Source organism: Labrus bergylta, chromosome 18 (assembly GCF_963930695.1).
Source record: "Labrus bergylta chromosome 18, fLabBer1.1, whole genome shotgun sequence".
Classification (NCBI taxonomy): domain Eukaryota; kingdom Metazoa; phylum Chordata; class Actinopteri; order Labriformes; family Labridae; genus Labrus; species Labrus bergylta.
The window spans coordinates 16,730,272-16,749,006 of record NC_089212.1 but is presented as its reverse complement, the minus strand read 5'-3'; the positions used below and the strand labels follow the sequence as shown (position 1 = coordinate 16,749,006).

At 37.8% G+C, this 18,735-nt stretch overlaps 1 protein-coding gene across 1 annotated transcript in view; it reads left to right on the top strand.

Moving 5' to 3' along the window:
• The first annotated feature begins 4,281 nt into the window (after positions 1-4,281).
• Positions 4,282-18,735, top strand: part of LOC109997973 (uncharacterized protein C14orf132) — a 30,647-nt gene continuing 16,193 nt past the window's right edge. The window contains exon 1 of the mRNA XM_020652665.2: positions 4,282-4,628. Coding sequence (XP_020508321.2) covers positions 4,602-4,628 — 27 coding nt within the window. The 5' untranslated portion in view covers positions 4,282-4,601. The remainder of the gene's footprint in view (positions 4,629-18,735) is intronic.

Below are 18,735 nucleotides of genomic sequence, written 5' to 3'. Positions count from 1 at the left end.
AGTTACAGATGGCTGTTCACCAATGAGTCTGGTCCTGCTCAAGCTTTCTGCCTGATAAAGGGACTCAATGTTTGGTCTCTAAATATGATATTATAGAGAGTGCAGTCTGGATCTATTCCACTGTATATATAAGTGTCATGAGCTAACTAGTCATTTCAGGCTGTACAGTTAAAGAATACGGGATTGCTTTCTACAGTGCTAACACGTTGTTTTCATTGTTGTACTTCAGGGAGCTGGTCAATCTGTTATTGTATTCATCAGTTTTGCAAATGTTACCTCAAGGAGAGGGTATCAACCTACAGTATTTATCAAATTATGAAGCAAAGATATATTTTGAAAGCCAAGGCCAAATGGTTACAAAAACTTTTCTATGCAAATTCATTTGGGAGAAAAGATTAGCAATAGTCTGTGTATCAAAACCGTTAAGAGTTTTGAGATTTTTAACAGAAAGTAACTCTCTATCCACTTCCCCTAAATCTTTTCTAATAAGTTGCCTATAGCTGAAACCCATGACTTCAGGACATTCACATCTCTCATTTGCACTGTATAACCTTTAAAATATGAGTTTTATACACTCTTTGCATACCATTTATCTTTCGCTAAATATATTTTTTTACATCAATCTTTTTTTCCCCCTAACAGTGTCCTATAAAATATAAAAACACAATCAAAGCGCCATGCAGCATGAAAATAAATTATTTAGTGCTGTCTGTTAATAGTTGACAGGGAACAAACAATTTTTCACTGGGATAAATGTCGCCATTAAAATCTGAAAGCACTCTTAAAGACAGGCTCAAATGATCGGTGTACAGGTAATAATTTTTAAATCACATTGCGGTGTCTCTGTCATGCATTACACGAGAATTGCATCATTTCTGTAATTTGTCAATAAACTCAATCCTGAGAAATTCCTTGACTATTAAATCACAGCGTATATAAGGAAATAAATACATGCCGCTCTGCTTACTGGATTACTGAATCACTCGAGGCAAAGTGTCCCAGCACCTTCTTTAAAAAGATGTGACAATCGTCATTGTGACAGAATACCACTGAAGAGTTACGAGTGAAATCGTTTGTCACAAAAACAATCAACTATGATTTTATACTTAGGTTTCAGCAAAGGAAGCCTTATGAAACTATCTTCCCCTCGTTGCGCTGTGTACAGCACCATAATGAATTTAGTTTTGAGAAATGAACTTCTCGGATGCCGCTCAGCACATTATAAATCTTGTTTTCAAACATAGAAAGTGCACAAAATTCAGTCACAGAGGCCTATCTTTTCTTCTTCTTTTTTTTCGCGATAAAAGGGATCACAAACTCTGCTGTCCATGAGTTCCAATAGACCTGAAATTAGTTTTGCACTACTGGCTTCTTCGGTTGCAGGTGGAGATACAGTCAATAAAACATGATATACACCGCGACACAAACTGGTGGACATGTAGGCAGTCTGACAGTTCTGACCAGTAAAAGGGGTTTTAGAGGATTTCTTATTTATCTGCGTATCTCTGTGAGAAGCTTCAACAGAGGCTTAAAGTTGTAATAGATTATTGAACAAAACATTTTGATCTTAAAAGATCTGAATTGGCAATTTGATGCCTATTAAGTCCTTAAAAACTAAGAATTATTGTAACTCCACAGTTAAGGTAATGGTATCACACAACAAAGGAAGTGTAGATCTTTGGGTCTATATTTTTGAAGGTCGAGGTTGGGTCCTATTCAAACTCTTTCACTGCCACTTAATAGGTGAAAACACACAAATCATCATCATAAACCTGAGTGTGCAAAGAACTAAATTATAAGTGATTTTGAAATTTTAAAGTTAGACCTGGGATCACTTAACTGTCAGGGCTTCGTATAAGCCTTAGCAGATGTTTTGATTTTTAAAAGATGACCAACTCCACCAATGAGCCACAGGAAATCCGAAACATTTGACTACATAATGCAACAAGTAGTCGTTTTTGCCGTCTCTTTAATATCAGTATTAGTGTGCAAGGCAAACCAGGGTGATGACTGTAGTCGTATGAAGGTGGTTTGAGAGAGATATAATGCCATAAGTAATTTTATAAAAACAACTGAAAGACGTAGTCTCAGATTCTGGAAGTAAGGCTGTGAACGTAACATTTCCCATGTTGAGTGTTTCAGTGGAAGATGTGACTGTCTTGCTCAGCAGGAAAGCAGACTGGAGGATGATGTCTAAGCTGCTGATCCAGGAGATCTGCTTTATCCCCTCCATGTTAGAGGCTATGGTAAAGTTTCAAAAAAAACAAGATGGGATGAATCTGAGGATGTCAACATGAGCGATGACACATCAGTGTTTCCTGCAGCTTTAAGGACAAACATGATAGCTGTTTCCAAATGCTTCAGGTTAAGTATTAAAAAGTAACTAAGTCTGGGGCGCTGATAGCCAAGTGGTTATGTCGCGCGCCCCATGTACAGAGGCTATAGTCTTCTTTACAGCGGCCATGGGTCTGTCCTCATTCTCCACTCTCCTCCCAACGTTTCCTGTCCCTCTTCAGCTGTCCTATCCAATAAAGGCAGAAATGGCCCAAAAATATCTTTAAAGAAAAATAAAAAAGTAATTTAGTCTGAAATATAATCCCTTAAATGTGAAAATCTGAGTGCAAGCTTTCTAACTACTATGATTGAGTGCTTTGAAACTGCTTTGTTTGTAGACTTCAGTGTTTCTCAACCGTAGTGTTTCTGTATTCACAGAGGAGGCCTGGTCACTTTTAAATGAATCACTCCGCACACTGTAAGTAAAGCTTGTTAATTGGCTTTTTGAAGAGACTCTCCAGTGAATTAGAGTGCAATCTTTCATTCTGCAGGCCTAGTTAATTCAAAAACATGTCATTAATTTGGGTCACCACGTTTTCAAAGAGGGCTTGTAAGGGCTCTATGAAGAGTCAAGTGTCTGTGCTCACATCTATAGATTAAAAATAATTTCATGACTGACTCTTGAGCAACAAGTTGTCAGACTACATGGTCTTAATATATGGACATCCAAACATGACACCCATGAATATCAAAACAAGTCCTTTAATATTCTGCTATGACATCCTCAGTTCTTTCTGGGTAGACTGGGCAGATGATTTTACATCATGGCTTCAGGATTTGTTCCCAAACGACTCTCTCACAGTCAGTGTCAATTCATTGCAAGATTGTTCAACCTGCGTAGTATCAGGGGTCTGTGCAGGTCAGTCAAGTTATCCAAAAGACAACTAGGAAACCCATGTGTTAATGAACCTGGATGTGTGCATGAGGCCAACATAATGTTGGAACGTAAAACTTCCAACCACAAAAAAAACAAACATATAGTTATCTTTGATGCTGTGCTGTATGAGGATTATCTGACACTTACCTAGTAACTGTTTGTCAAATATGAATATACAGAACTTTGTTTTTTCAACAGACACAATCAAATGATGGATTAATAGGTGGCAACCACGATGAACAATGATTGCCTCTTTGACCCTTGCACATTCGACACTGACCTACTCGTACAAACTGGTTTTGCCTAAAGTGCTGTTATCAGTGATCCAACAAAAAAAAAAAAAAAATATGTTTATATATACAGTCTATATCCATTTTTGAAAGTGTTAGGTCATTTAGCGTTATTCAGTTGACTTCATGAAATGGTTGCAGTTTGCTTGGCTTCGAAGAAAAGAAAATGACTTGATGAGGTTTAGATTAAAACATGAACTTTGGCTTTTACATCTATGTAAACCTTTGGTTTCATGCAGGATACAGAGAGTTATTTGAAATTCATTTTTTATAATAATTTAAAGAATACTCGTAATATTTTCTATTGACACTGTACTATATTGGCACTCGCACTAAATATTCTATTCCTTATGCTACTCAATTCATATTTTCAAACTAAAGCGTCTAATATTTATAGCAAACAGGATGTGGGCATATTTTCCCAAATTAAAATAAATGTATTTAAACATGTCTTCAATTTCATGACAAAACAAGAGAGGGGCTTACCTCTCTCAAAATAAAAATGTTTCAAAAACACATGGATGCACAAACAAACAGACATGTAACATGTATGTGCCTAAAAATAATGTAGACAACATCTCAAGAGTTATAAATGGATATGAAAAAACAAGGAGAGAGAAACAAAGAAAGAAGCAGGAAAAAGCAACAAAGATGGAAGGGGGCAGGGAACACACACACACACACACACACACACACACACACACACACAGAGAGAGAGAGAGAGAAAGAGAGAGAGAGAGAGAGCAGTTGCACCTCCTTCGTTATATGTGACAGTCCTCCTCCACAGCCTCCTCCTCTCTCACTCTCGGTGCAAATCTTCATCTCACCGTCTGCTCAGCTTCTCTGCCTTCTCTCACTGCTCTCTGTAACATCTTTCTTCATTCCCCCCCCCTCCCTCAATTTCTTTTCATCCTTCATCTTCGACATGCTGCCCACGTGAAGTCCGCCAACTTAAATAGCCAGTGGATAAAAAAAAAACAAAAAAAAAACGACAAACAAAAACAGAAACAAGCAGGCAAATGCTCCATCGTGGAATAAGAGGGAAAACTACGCACGTTTGCATATTTCATTGAGTGCCTTGGCTGGAACGGCGCAACAGTATGGATCTGTCCTTCATGGCTGCGCAGGTGAGACACTTTAAATGTGTTGAACTTTACTTTGAAGTTTCCTGTTTATTTCATGGGCGTGGATGGTCAGGAATCCGTGACGTGTTTGAACAATTTTAGACTTTTTACACACTTTAATACTGTTAATCAAGAAGCAATGCATAAAGGCATTGTTTTACCATTACCTGTAGAATTAATAATTATTTATACCGTGAATGGGTCTTACAATGTGTGTTGTCATACTATAATTGCTTGTTGTTTACCTTAACCCTTTCCTGCACCTTTTAAAACTAAAGGCTTTTAGTAAGTCTGTCTGACTTGGATATACTGTACTTTTATTCAATATTGTGTCTGAATCTAGTGCAACATTTATTTAGAAAATTACAACATCATTTAAAAGAAGCATTTAAATTATATCATAATATGTAAATTGATTTGGTTTCATAGAGACCAAGTGTTATTGTGCATCTGTTTCAGAGACATAATTTGTTTTCATTAGGAGCTGATCTGGTTTGCTGTTTCTCCTCTCTCAGTGTCGAGCCGCTCATAAGGTTTCCACTTTGCCATTTTCTGTGCAACAGCTATTAAATGGTCCAGAGCTTTATCTGTGCAGCCAATGGCTATTCTGCAGGCCAGACTTAGCCAAAATCTTTTAAAATCAAGGGTCTCTAAATAGGAAAGCTTTCAAGCATGGAGCCGCCTCTGAATACATTTTTTTTCTGTCAATATCGAAATAGAGGTTTCAGTTTTAACAAAGGTGTCAGCATTATTCAATCCATAGGTGTGCAAAATGTTTGTGGGTGGAATAATCATGAGGATCATAATCATTCACATTAGACAGGCCATGACCATGACTTAATTGTACTGTTTTTACGATCATTGTTCAATCCTGTGATGGCCACTGTTTGACTGTCTGATGAGCCTTTAACTAGATTACACTCACTGGACATTTACTTATCCTTGCTGGGGTCAGCATCATGCTGAGCGAAGTATCTCAAACGTCTTGGATGATATTTTACTGTCACACCTGTGGATAAGGTTGTGTTAACTCAGGGCTGCTTTATGTCTACTCTTTGACCAGAAAATGGACTTGTTATAAGATGGGCCCAAGAAAATAAAGCCATAGCTTAAACAAAAAGAAAGTCAATCTTTAGGTGAATAAGATAAGGAATTAAAAAACAATACACTTTTTGTCCCAGTTCTACCGTAATGTACTCAATGACGATAGAAGAAATGAAATACTACAGTAGCTTTAAACAGGAAATATATAGCTTTTTAGTGTGTGATCAGCTAGCTTAATGGCTCTCTATCACTCAAATGTTTGCAACAAATAATATAAAAAAACATTGCAATATGGCACAAAAGACAAAGGGTACGCAAAAAAAAAGAAAAGCTCCAACAAGGACATCTAAAGAGTAGATAAAAGATTATTGTCAATACTTGCATTGTTTTGTCCAACCAACTACAGCTTTAAGAGTAGGCAACAGTTAAAACTGGGTCAAGAATATGCATTTTGTGTCTCATATCTTGGCATAAGTGAGGGTCTGATTTGTAACATTTCCCAATGACCCCATTACCTCATACATAGTACCTGCTGCTCATGCAGTTCACCTTTTCCCCCAGCACCCCATATACTTCTCAACAAAGCAGCCCTTTCAGACAGTTAATGGCTAATTTTACTGATGTGAAATTCATTCCAATGCCCTGAGTTGCTCTGTAATGGTGACTGAGAATGAAGTCGGGCAAATGTCCCTGGAGTTTCTAAGATTGACTTCTCAATGGATGATTTTTTGCCCATCCATCTCATCGTTGCTGTGCTGCCTGTGAATCATTGGACCGTTTTCATCAGTCTGTCTGTAAAACATGACGGATGTTTACATAAGTGTTCTCTCCTTCAGACAGGGAAAGTTTTGAAAAACACCAACTCAAAGAAGGTGATTACTGTTTTCTTCCTGTTACAGAGGATGACCAATTGGCTGTTTGGAGGCTGTATGATCATTAGTGTTCCTTGTATTTAAAGAGAACACATAGAACTCATTACCTGTATATATATATATATATATATATATATATATATATATATATATATATATATAAGAATTTAATTCCTTGAGTAAGCTTGGCATTCAGCTAAAAATAAGCCTCCCAGACAATAACATGAAGTGTGTCTTATAATTATACATCAAATCAGTTCAGACTGGTAACATAATGGACTATTGTTTTGCTGCATTTGACGCTTTCCTGCTTGTTAAAAAGGATTTGTACATATCAAAGAAACACACTCAATAGCTCTCTGCATAACATATTGTGCTCTTTTGTGATTGGTGTGTGATTTGCATTTGGCAGCAATGCCTCACTGGTTTGAAACGAAAAAGCACAAACTTCATTAGGCTGGAAGCGGTGGCATCCTCAAGCACGCAAAACATGGATTAGGTGGTAACGCAATGAAGCATTTGAATACTAATCTGAGGTCAATGAAGCGAGTTGTTTGTTATCTTTTTAAATAGACACGATCAAGGATTTTTTCAGATCACTTCTTACAGCTTAAACATTAAAATAAGGATAAGGATAAGGATTTATTTTCAACCTGCACTCATGTCTATACATCCCTTTTTCCAGTCTTCTTAGAATGTTAAACACATGTGCCAGCTGTCACTGTCAAAGTAATTAAAATGGATGTTTAGGCATAAAGGTATGCCAATCTGTTACTCACTGATGTTTAGGTCAAGTCTGACATGTTGTAGACAGGGTCCAGAGCCATCCTGGGCATGATGCCAGTTCTAGACTTGCTAGACAGATCTGCCACACATGGCAGCAGAACCCTTAAGGCTCTGTCTATCCGGTACAGAGAGACCCACTGGCCTTGGCCTTTTACACATTTTTTCACATACACGTACATGGACATTTAAAAATTTTATAAAAGGCAACATTTGATCTCAGCAAGTAGGAAACCATACACAGAAGGAATGTTCACACAGACAATTCGGTCAGTCTCGCAATTGCTACCTTTGATGTTTTTTTTCTGTTCATGACAGTTCATCAGCTTATTTTTATTTTTGCATTACTCATTCTTCGCTCTGTCATTCTACCTGACAGGGATGTCCATCTCTGCTCTCGTTGGGCGACATATGAGAGTGAATGGGTGAGGATGATGGGAGTGTTAGACACCCCCAACACAAACAAAGCCATCTGTATTTACCCACAGCGCCAGGAACTCAAGACAGGCAAATACAAGTTGGTGCCAAATGATGTAAAAATATAATACAAGTGCCAGAGAGTCAATACAATCTGAAGTGATGATTCTGACTTTGAGTATAACCAAAAAGGTGACCTATAATTGGAGTACGATTGAATTGAGACTAAACAAACCAGTTTTTGTGCTACCACTACTCCTGATGTGAAGCCAGATATGCTTATTAAGGTTAAATAATATAGACACAAAATCATTTTCCAATTGAATATACTTTAAGAAAACTGTAGCAGCCACAGAGCCCCTATGACCACCTTTGCTATCAATTGCTTTTAAATGTATTTATTTATTTTTTGTCAGGAAAAATACATAATTTTTTGTCTTGTTTAAGCGCAGCCGATGTAATATATAGGACTTCTAGCCATGGCTAATTTGCAGTTCTTGTCCATGTCTAGGCTTGCACACATAATACAACACTGTAAAATAGGCATAAAAACTCACAATTGCGGCAGACATAGGCAGCAAAATAGATGCATAAAAACTAACAGTAAAGCAGATGTAGACAGGCAGCTAAATACATATGTAAAAGCTAACGGTAAAGAAGATACAGACAAGCAGATTGATGAAAATGACTAATAATATTAATTAAGAACTATAACTGAAATAACAACTAAGAACAAACATAAAGGAAAGAGGAGTACAATAGGCTGTGCTAGTGCTATTTAAAACATGTAACTTATCGTTCACAGATTTGGCTTTGTTTAAGCCATTGTTTAGCCTTGTTATTGAAAGCTTTGGAGTCTGTTAATGTTTTTATTATGTTTATTCTGATGGTATGCTATTCCAAATCTGTGGGCCTTTAGCTGAGAAAAAGGACTGGCCAAATGCAGTCTTGCCCTGCTGGTCTACAGTCTCCACTAACTGCACCTCTTGTAGTGGCTCCTTTACTGGGGTATTTTTTAATCATTTGACTGACTAGTTCTGGGGCAAGACCATTCACACACTTAAAAGTAGTTTATTTAGTGAGAAATTTATGGAATTGTCAATGGCAAATTTGTTTAATCTTGTGTAGATGGGCTGCCGTTATATGCAGTTTTTTGAAAAACTCCAGAGATTTGGCTACCCTGAGGTTCTCTAGGCTATGTGTGAACGCAAACAGCCGCATTTATTGCACATACTTTACCCGGAGTTTATTCAGCCAGACCCCTTCAAATAAACAAATATCTATGCATAACTTTGTGGAGAGTGATTTTTTTTTAAAGTAAGGACCCTCTTTTCCCTAGTTGACGGATATCATTGTCAATACATGGGAGAGATGGTGCTTTTTTTGTCAGATTTAAGTGCCCTTAGATGTTTAATTTTCTTTTCTTAATGAGTCCATCAAAATATTACAACATTTTATTTAAATCACATGATTGTACAACTGAATCCCAGTTTAAAATAGTTACTTTATTCTCAAACTGTGGGACTTTGTTCTTTCTAATCCCTTTAATTAAATTACATAATCATTCATCCACTGTGGGATCTTCACTCCCAGATTGTTCCTTTAAAAAAATAAATCTCCTGGTCTTTATAAAGGAGGCTTATTTAAAAAGTGTAATAATGGCACACCAGGCTTTTCATCTCTAGGAATTCATTTCCCCTCTGGTCTTTTGTCTGCTTTTTCAGCAATTGGTTTCATATTAAAGCTGTAGTCTCGAGATAGTGCAAACTTGCAGAAGCCCACAATTTTCAGTCTTTTTCCACTTTTAAAGACCCTGCAGTGTCGTAAACATGGTGTGAAAATAACATTAACCTTAAACCAATTGCAGGGAGCTGTATAGACATGAATGATCAACTTTAAATAGATGAAAAGCAGGTGACTCTGCCTTTGTCAGGTATATTTCAGCACATTTCCTTGAAGTGTTTGAGGAGTTAAAGACTTTGGGGGGTTGTGGGTCAACTCTTGACCTGAAGGTTGTGGGATCAAGACACTGAACCCCAAATTACTCGCCCTGCTATGCCAGCAGCATAATGCGTGTGAATGGAACAGTACTGATGGACAGTTGGGCATTTTATGTAGAAGCCACCGCTATATGTGTGCAAATGTGCTGTGAATAGGTTGTGACATGTAGTGTAAAACAGCTTTTAGCGGTAAGACAAAAAAAGTAAATCTATTGAAATGTAAGCTACGTAGTATTAGAAGCAGGTCCTGAGTGCCAATAAATAACAGTATTGAATCGATGCAGCGACTGGTACTCTACTCGCTGATACCTAATGCTCCAGTTTATTGCTGTATTTGACATTTTAAGCTAAATATTTGACAAGGTCATCTATTCTTTAAATGCTATCAGAGTGTAAGCTAACATTGGATTTTGGAGCAGTGATACCAGCCGAACATATTATCTGATTTAGCTTAATATAACAAAGTCATCCTCATAAAACATTTTTATCTTGTAATGTTTAAAGTGTAAACGTCATGTATGAAAATGGAAAGGTGGATGTTAACGTTTTGGTTTGGACCTGTTAGATTTAGCTCAGTGCAGTTAGCACAATACAATACAAGTGCATTATTGAGACATTTTTTAAACATGATTGTTGTTTCCAAACGAGTCAGCTGAAAACATTAAAGATTCAAAAGTAGAGGATGTTTTCAACTAACTAATGTTGAATACTTAATTGTCTATAGCTGACTATATCTGCAAGGCATTATTTCAGCTTAAATATTTAAAAGTTGATGCCTGGTAAAAGGGTCCTCAAATGTCTGTATCTGTCTGAAATCAAAGACCAATACCCGGAAAGGTAACGTTAATATTTATAGCTTCATCTGGGATTATCGTCATTGTAACACGGGCTGTTCAAGAATGCTAACCAAACAATCATCGACAGGTTGAAGAGCACAGCAGTTGTCAGAATACAGAGATTGATGAAATTAATGTTTCCTGTGCATATATCCCCAGTGTCTCCATGCTATGTTATCCTAAATCATGTTTGCACTACAGGCACAAACATGTCCCAGCTGTTCTGTACCTGAGATGAGTGATTGCATATTGAAAGAAGTCCTGGGGAGAATAAAGGGAGACTTAATGGACTGTGACAACCAAGTATGGAGTAATAACATTGTTCCCTGATAGAACTTACTCCCCTAACTGCATGATGCTTCCTATATAACAGTCTCTGATATTCAGCAGGTATGAATTATGTAGTCCAACATAAATAATCGATTCCTCACCCATCCTGAGATCATTTCAAAGGAGCTTTATTCCTTGTTTTGACATTTTTCCAAAATAAAAATGAGCTATGATGTGGGGTGGACCGTTGATGCCATCTGGCCTCAGCCTGCTTATGTTAAAATAATAAAACCTCCTTGCTGACATTTTTTGTTATTAAGCACCAATACAATTCAAATTCAGCTCATGACGAGTTCCTTTGATAGAAACGAAGCATTAGAATAAATTATGAGAATTTAACAGTGGGTGGCTGCCTTGCTTTAGCGAAAGCTGCCAAAATAATAAATGGCAGCAGCTGATTACACACTATAAAGAAGGAAGCAGAGATTCATCATTATTGTATTTAAACATCACCAAAGCTGCTTTCATGTATTAGGACCATTACACATTACGGAAACATTAGCATGTTTAACATAATGCAATAAAACGTTGAATGCGTTTTATTTTGCAGCAGAGCTTCTATTTTGCCAAAAGATGTCAATAAAAATGCTTTCATCGCTGGGTGCCATATCAATAAATTACACCTTTAAAAGAGGTTAAAAGGGGGCAATAGAATTTAGGAAGTAACCTCTACTAAATGTTGGTTCTCACCTATTTTTTGGCTTCAAAAGCCCAATTGAGTTTAATTTCTTAATTTCTTAAGGAAAACATGCTTTTAATCTCCCCTGGTCCATTTAGTCTTTTGAGTCTTACCTTGAGTTTGTTCAAAGACACCTGTACTGAAACTGGGTCTCACTCTTTGACTCTGACCGTGGGGTATTTCAAAGGAACCTGCTCTGAAACTAAAAGCAAAATGAACCGACGTGCCTTTTTCCATTCTCTTACCGGACACAGCCATGTCTTGTTCAATCTGCAAAGAAGCCGATTGCACATCATGTACCTTCACTTCCTCTAAAAAACTCTATTGCCTCAGGAGAAAAATCTTTACTTGGGAGTCCAAGGCAGGACTTAAGGTTGAAGTGCCAGCCTCAGTCTGTGACCTCAGCTAAAGAATCATTTACACTATGTCATTATCCTAGATAATGCAACATGCTTTCCATAAGAACTCAATAACTGTATTTTATTCCCATAGCCCATTTGTGTCTTGTGCATCACATAATATAGGCCACAAATGGACTGGTTTCAATTTCCCTGTTGATGAACTCCTCACAAGCGAAATGACACCCTACCTCTGTGCTACAATGCAAGTTGCAGCTGTTATCTGCAACCAGATGCTGATATTTGACATCCTCAGATTTATTAAAACTATTTTTGTCATACAGGCTTTGCAAAGCTCAGGTTAATGCTCCACAGCTCCCATGATGTCTCATATAAAGCAAATCTGACTGGTACCTTCTCAGTCCAGATGCATGCAACTTTAATGCCTGTATGATGAATCAGGCACTTACAGTCAGTTGTATTACTTATGGAAATCATTTGGAATGCCCACTGGTATGCATGAGTGGTGGAGAAGTACACAAGCTTAGATTTTTCTTTAAATGTTGAATTTTTAAACATGCTTACAAGGAGTTGCGAATCAATTCACAGCTTGAGCTTCAAGCTGTTCTTAACAGTTGCTGTGATGTGTTCGAGCTGAACACTTTGATTTTGTAGCTCTTATTCAGCAATCTCAGAGGCCCATATAGAACCATGGTCACTCATTCATTAAGGTTTTGTTTTGCTGTTACACCGCGAGGGCCAAAGGAGAAGCTGAATCTATTGACCTCTAGAGGGGACTAAAAAATGTTCAAGGTACCTTGAGATGAAAACAGAATTCTACAACAGCAGTGTAATTTCCTGCATAGTGTTTGTGTGTGTTTTTTGATTAAAAATTAAAAAAAAAAAAAAACAATAATATAGTTTTAATTTTTATCCAAACCTACTCGTGTGGACTGTCTATGGTTGTGCAAATTAAAATTAAAATTGAAAAATGTAAATCAATTTAAAGGAAGAATGTGTGACATTCTTCACATAAATATAGCAGAAATCAAGTATATCCGATGTAAATATCTCTCTGAGTCATTCCTGTCTATTGTTGTCAGGCCGTGTGTATATCATGGTCATGGATGGGGCGTCCTTGCTCATAAAGCTGTTTTAGTCAAGGACTAGAGAAAAGAAGAATAGCGTAGCCTACTATCTGCTTATTTGGATGTCAAAAGTATCTTTTGATCACGGTCATTCTGCGTCAATTTATGTGCAATATGAAGCTATGAGTTAACCAAAGTGTGCTAACATTAGCGTGCTAACACAACAATGCAGGCCACTGCAATTGCAGCTTGAGCAAAGGAACATTTTGTCTGCCACTTGAGCTCAATGGTGCTTAATTATGGTGCGTTCCAGAATATCGGAGGTGTCGCCAAACAGCAGTTTGTTTCGGTTTTATGCTGGTGCTCAAGGGCGATATCTACTTACAATTTGAAATTGAAAAGTAGCTTCACTTCACATTATCTTAAAAAATATAGAAATGCTTTTAGCAAGAAAGCATCGGTCTACTGCATTAACATTGACATGTCACCGAAAATTACAAGATATATGGAAAAATAAGAAAGTTTTGGATTTATGTACATTTTTATTACATTTTTTAAAATTACATCACAAACATTACATGCAGTTGGGATTACAGCTCCTCTGTAAAGCAATACACAATGCTCACCAGGTTGTTGCTGCTGTGTGTGACAAGAACAAAAACATTGAAATGCTTTTTCTATCATTTAGAAGCAATTTCATTGTTTATTGCTCCAATTACTAATAAACAGTGTGAATCAGCTGAGGTAGAATAACTTTGCTCCTCATACTGTTTTTTTTCCCCACCATGCTATAAACTAACACATATTTTAACAGGCATAACCCTAACCCTTAAACAAACTTGTCTCCCTGATGACATCACACAGACGTGAACACATTGACACACACATACAGTTAAAGTCATATTAATTCAAGGCTTGGGGCATGAGTAGTCAGGGAGAACAGCTCAACTATTACTGTATCTGACAACATTGTAACTAGGCCAACATGGAAGTTGCGTGACAAATTCATAACAGTCCCACCGACCCCCTCATCCCATAGGGAAAATATACGTACAGTATCCATTCATAAATGCTGATGCCAACCAGCAGCAGTAAGACCAGGGGAGGCAGGAACATGCTAAATTCATTTTACAGCAGTCATGTTGTCATGCTGATGGCAATTAAGCCTCTATTGAAACATAAGCATTTGTTATGACTTTGACAAAGACATTAGACCTCTTTGTATTAACATGTTGTTAGCCTCAGCATATTTTAGTTATTAGGCCTCCACACAGTCGGCAGCCTTAGGGGGGCAATATGTTTCATGTTCCTTATTTGTTTGTCATTTGTTTGCAGTCTCATGAATTTACTATCACAAAAAATCTTTTACATAATTTCTTTATATAATACAGTAACACAATCTTTCAGCACTGTGAGTGACTGGCAAAATATTCAGGGTGTAACCCGCCTTTCGCCCAGTAACAGCTGGGATGGTCTCCAGGCCCCCAACGACCCTGTACCTGAAAGAGTGGGATGGATAATAGGTGGATGGATTAATACAATCTCAGGGTTTCCTGGTCTGACTTTGTTGTTTTATACATCAGGCACAAACACTTTGAATTGTACTGTGCAGAATAGTGTAGTAAAAGGTCAAGCTGAACCTCTCATGTGCAACAATTATTTTATCAATTTAGACAAAGTTTCACGCTAATGTCTAACAACATTAATCATGAAAAGATGACATTTTATCCCAGAAAGGTCAAAGACAGTTTGTGACCTTATTGCACACTAGGATGAAGGGTTCAAATATACTTGCTTTTGAACCTCGCATATGCGTTGACAACCTGCTGCGTCGTGAACATCAATGTTCACATACTTGCCTTCATACAATGTGTGCTACTGGAGGATTCCTCTAGAGGGAGCACCATATAAATCACACAGCTTAAAACACCAAAGTAGAGATGATCTGTCGCCAGCTATTTTAGCACGCATCTTGGATGCTATGCTACGACAATGACACATCATAGTGCGGGTAGTTGCGGACTTGATCTGTTAGTTTTTCTTCTAAACTTTCCACCATTATTGCATCAGCTCTCGCGTAGTGTTAATTTCTGAGGAAGCGGACAACCAGCGTTTCAAACCACCGCAGGATATGCAAGGCTGATGTCATGCGCTTGCATACGCATATTTAAATGCAAGTATACTCAGGGCTTAATAGAGTGTAACAACTGGGATACTGTGTTCATTGTAAAGAGGTTTTTCGTGCTGCTTGGGGCATGTAAGCGTGTGCAAAGCCTCCTTTTTGTATAACTTTTAGCTTCGTCACTAAAATGTCCACATTTGAAGCCTCGTCTATGATCGTGGTTTACAACTGTAGGTTCTAGTATACTCACCTTTATTGGCCGGGCATTTGAACACATAAATGGGACTCTGTTTAAGCCTTTATTCACAGACGTATAGCAGATCAATAACAACGTTTAACAAAGCCAAGTCAAATTTATTACACTTCTATACAACTGGATATTAATCTTTCATGTCTGTTCATTCAGATAATGATTTTTTTTCCCCTCCTATTTGTGACCAATTCAACAGGTCTTAAGCACCTGTGTGTTTTCTTTCAGACATGCAATTAAATTCTTATCACGACAAAATGATTTATACATTCGAACCACATCTGTTCTTAGGACGTCTTGCAGGATGCCCATTGATGTGTGTTAAAAGGTTGTGGCTTGATGGGTCTCTTTCAGTCAATCCAACATTTGTAGATTTGTTTTCAGCGTGCGGAAATAAAGCTGGGTTTAGTATGCATATAGACCACAGACTTTAGAGCATGCTAAATGTGTCTCTTCCCCAGTGTGAACAGAAATATATTTCAAAAAACCTGCTTGGTATTAGTATGAAAATGGGACACAGCTTTAATATTTAATTTTTTTAAATTCTACAGTAACACAGGGGACAATTAATCATGTTTCTTATAGACAGTTAGAGACGGCCGCAAGAAGGCAATTACACATGAGAGGCACAGAACAAGGGGCGGATAATTGTTCGGGTGCTTTTGTATGTAAAAAATAGAGAAAGAAAAAACAATGTAGGGAGCAAAGGCTCTCAGGAATAGAAACGTATTATACTTAATTTATATTTGACAGGAAGAGTGTTGGTTCAGATTGTTCCTGCAGAGTAGCTGAGGGTTGCTACAGAAGCTGCGCACAACAAAAGAGACCACTGATTTTTTATTAATAACATAGCAACAGTGTGCTATTCTGGGGACATGTACCACACAGATGGGACTGAAACTGAATACAGACAAGTGCGCTAAAATATTTTGCTGATTCTTAAAGTTTCTCCTCTAAGAGAACAAAAGTATGATACTGAAGGTTTTCTCAATGTTTGAATCAAAGTAGTTTTTTCTCTTCATTAAAAAGTGTCACGCTGTATCTGTAAGGATTGTTAATGCTCATTTTATCAGGCCAGAAGTCTTGTCATTATTTTGGATTCTGACCTCAGCTTTAACAGTCATATCACCAATATTACCAGAATAGCATTTTACCATTTAAGGTCACATATTATGCAAAATACACTTTTCAATGTTTTTGTACCACTATTATGTGTCCCTAGCCTGTCTACAAACCCCGGAATGATGAGAAAAGTCCATCCTCTCTGTCTTTTGCCTGCTCCACTTTTCAGAAAATTAGTGTTCAAACAGGCCGTTTAGAGATTTTCCCTTCATGACATCACAAAGGGCAGTAACCCCTCCCCCAGCTGGGTGACTCCCTAAATCTATAGGTGTTTGTGATGCCCCCTGAGTTTGCCTTCTCATGGAGTGAGAAAGCCCACACCACATCCCATTCAAGAGATGGGCATGGTCAAACACAGCTCACTTGCATTTAAAGCTATACGCACAGAAAAAGCTGGTTCTGAGCAGGACTAAAATAGAGGCATTTATAGGCATGATAAAATACATGATCAAAGTGGATTTTTAGCTTGATTGGTGAGCTCTGAGACTTATTTAAATTTATTTAAAGGATTATAATATGTGACCTTTAAAGAACATATCAAAACTCTGATTATTTATATCCAAAATTGACACAGAATATTAATCCATGCATTCATCTCAACCAGGTTAGATTACTGAAATGCTCTGTATGCCGGGCTATCCAAACAATCTGTAGGAAGACTTCAACTTGTTCAAAATCCAGCAGCCAGAGTCTTAACACCTATTTCAACATTTCACTCCGGTCCTCAAAACACTCCCATTGGCTCCCTGCAGAATACAGAATCACTTTCAAGTCCATAAAGCTCTCAATGGTTCAGCTCCTGCAGGACATTTCTGGCCTGCTCACAAACTTCAACTCGACCCGGCCCCTCAGGTCATCTGATAGAGGTCTTTTAGCTGAACTCAGAATTAGACTTAAGTCTGGAGAGGGGGCCTTTGTGGTCCTTCTCTCTGGATCAAAACTCCTGCTGACCTGACTGTGTGTGTGTGTGTGTGTGTGTGTGTGTGTGTGTGTGTGTGTGCGTGTGTGCGTATATACAGAATGGGATCACTTGTGTGGTTATTGATTTCTGCTCTGAGGTGTGTATGATTTTATTGATTTGACTTCTGTATCTTATTCATGACTGTGGATTTTTGTTGTTGTTGTATACTGTAAGTTGTAATGAAATGTGCTTTATAAATAAATTTGCTTTTACTGTATGTGCAAGTGAGAGAAAATCCCTACATATGGCTGTCGTATCTGAACAACTCCCTCTGCCAATCCGTCGCATTTCCCAGAACAGTCAGACACTGCACTACAGTGTAAGTTGTCATGAATAAGAGAATCTGCCAACAGCTATAAATATAACATGATACAGGGATCTTAGACATCACTGTAACTGTGCAATACAGAAATTAATCTTACAGAATACTGAAGGCATCATGCAGGGATATCAAGTTCCAATTTTAAGAAGGAGAGGATGATAAAGATATTGTGACAGAGATGGATTTATAGTAGTTTAACCACTGTAGTAAAACTCTTTAGACAGTGTTACCATTGTCTAAACATTTACAGCTAGTAAGACCTAAAAAGGGATGTGAGTAGATATGATAGATATCATTTAGAAAGGAGTGTGACATGTGGTGGTATATCTCGAGTGGAGAAGATGTTCTCAGCCTACATAAGATGAGGGGTGACTGCCTTTCTGAGGTCATTGTAGCCTTGGGGAGCAAAGGAGGGAGAAAGATTTGAGACCAGCAATAACAAGGTCAGAGTGGAGGGAGGGAGAAGAGAAGCGGGAGTGATCCAGGAATGAAAGATATAGTACACCCACAGGCTTGGTTGTGGTTGGAAAGGGAGCACAGATCTAGTTTTTGACTTGTAGGGTGCTAAGTGAGTGACAATGTTTTGAGATGAATTTGAGGAGGTGGTGCAATGATCTTATCACAGAAACACAGAAAGTTCTGTTTAATATGCATTTGTCTTTTACATCTTTAGATGAAGCAGCAAATCAGTCCATTAGAAGAGACATTATCTGTGCTGAAACTTGCTTTTGATGCCAGAAGGAGCAATATGTAACTCGGACATGTAGCATTGAAAATGGGTACTGAAGGTCCAAATTTTAAAACATTGGCGAGAGCTCTCTCCCCCCTGTCTACTCCCTGGAGTCATTGTGCACGCAGGTTGTCGTGCAGCTTCAGTGTTTAGCCAGCTCTGCATCCATCTTGAAACCTTTCTGTGTTTTAACATCTCTCCATTTTTCAGAAGCAT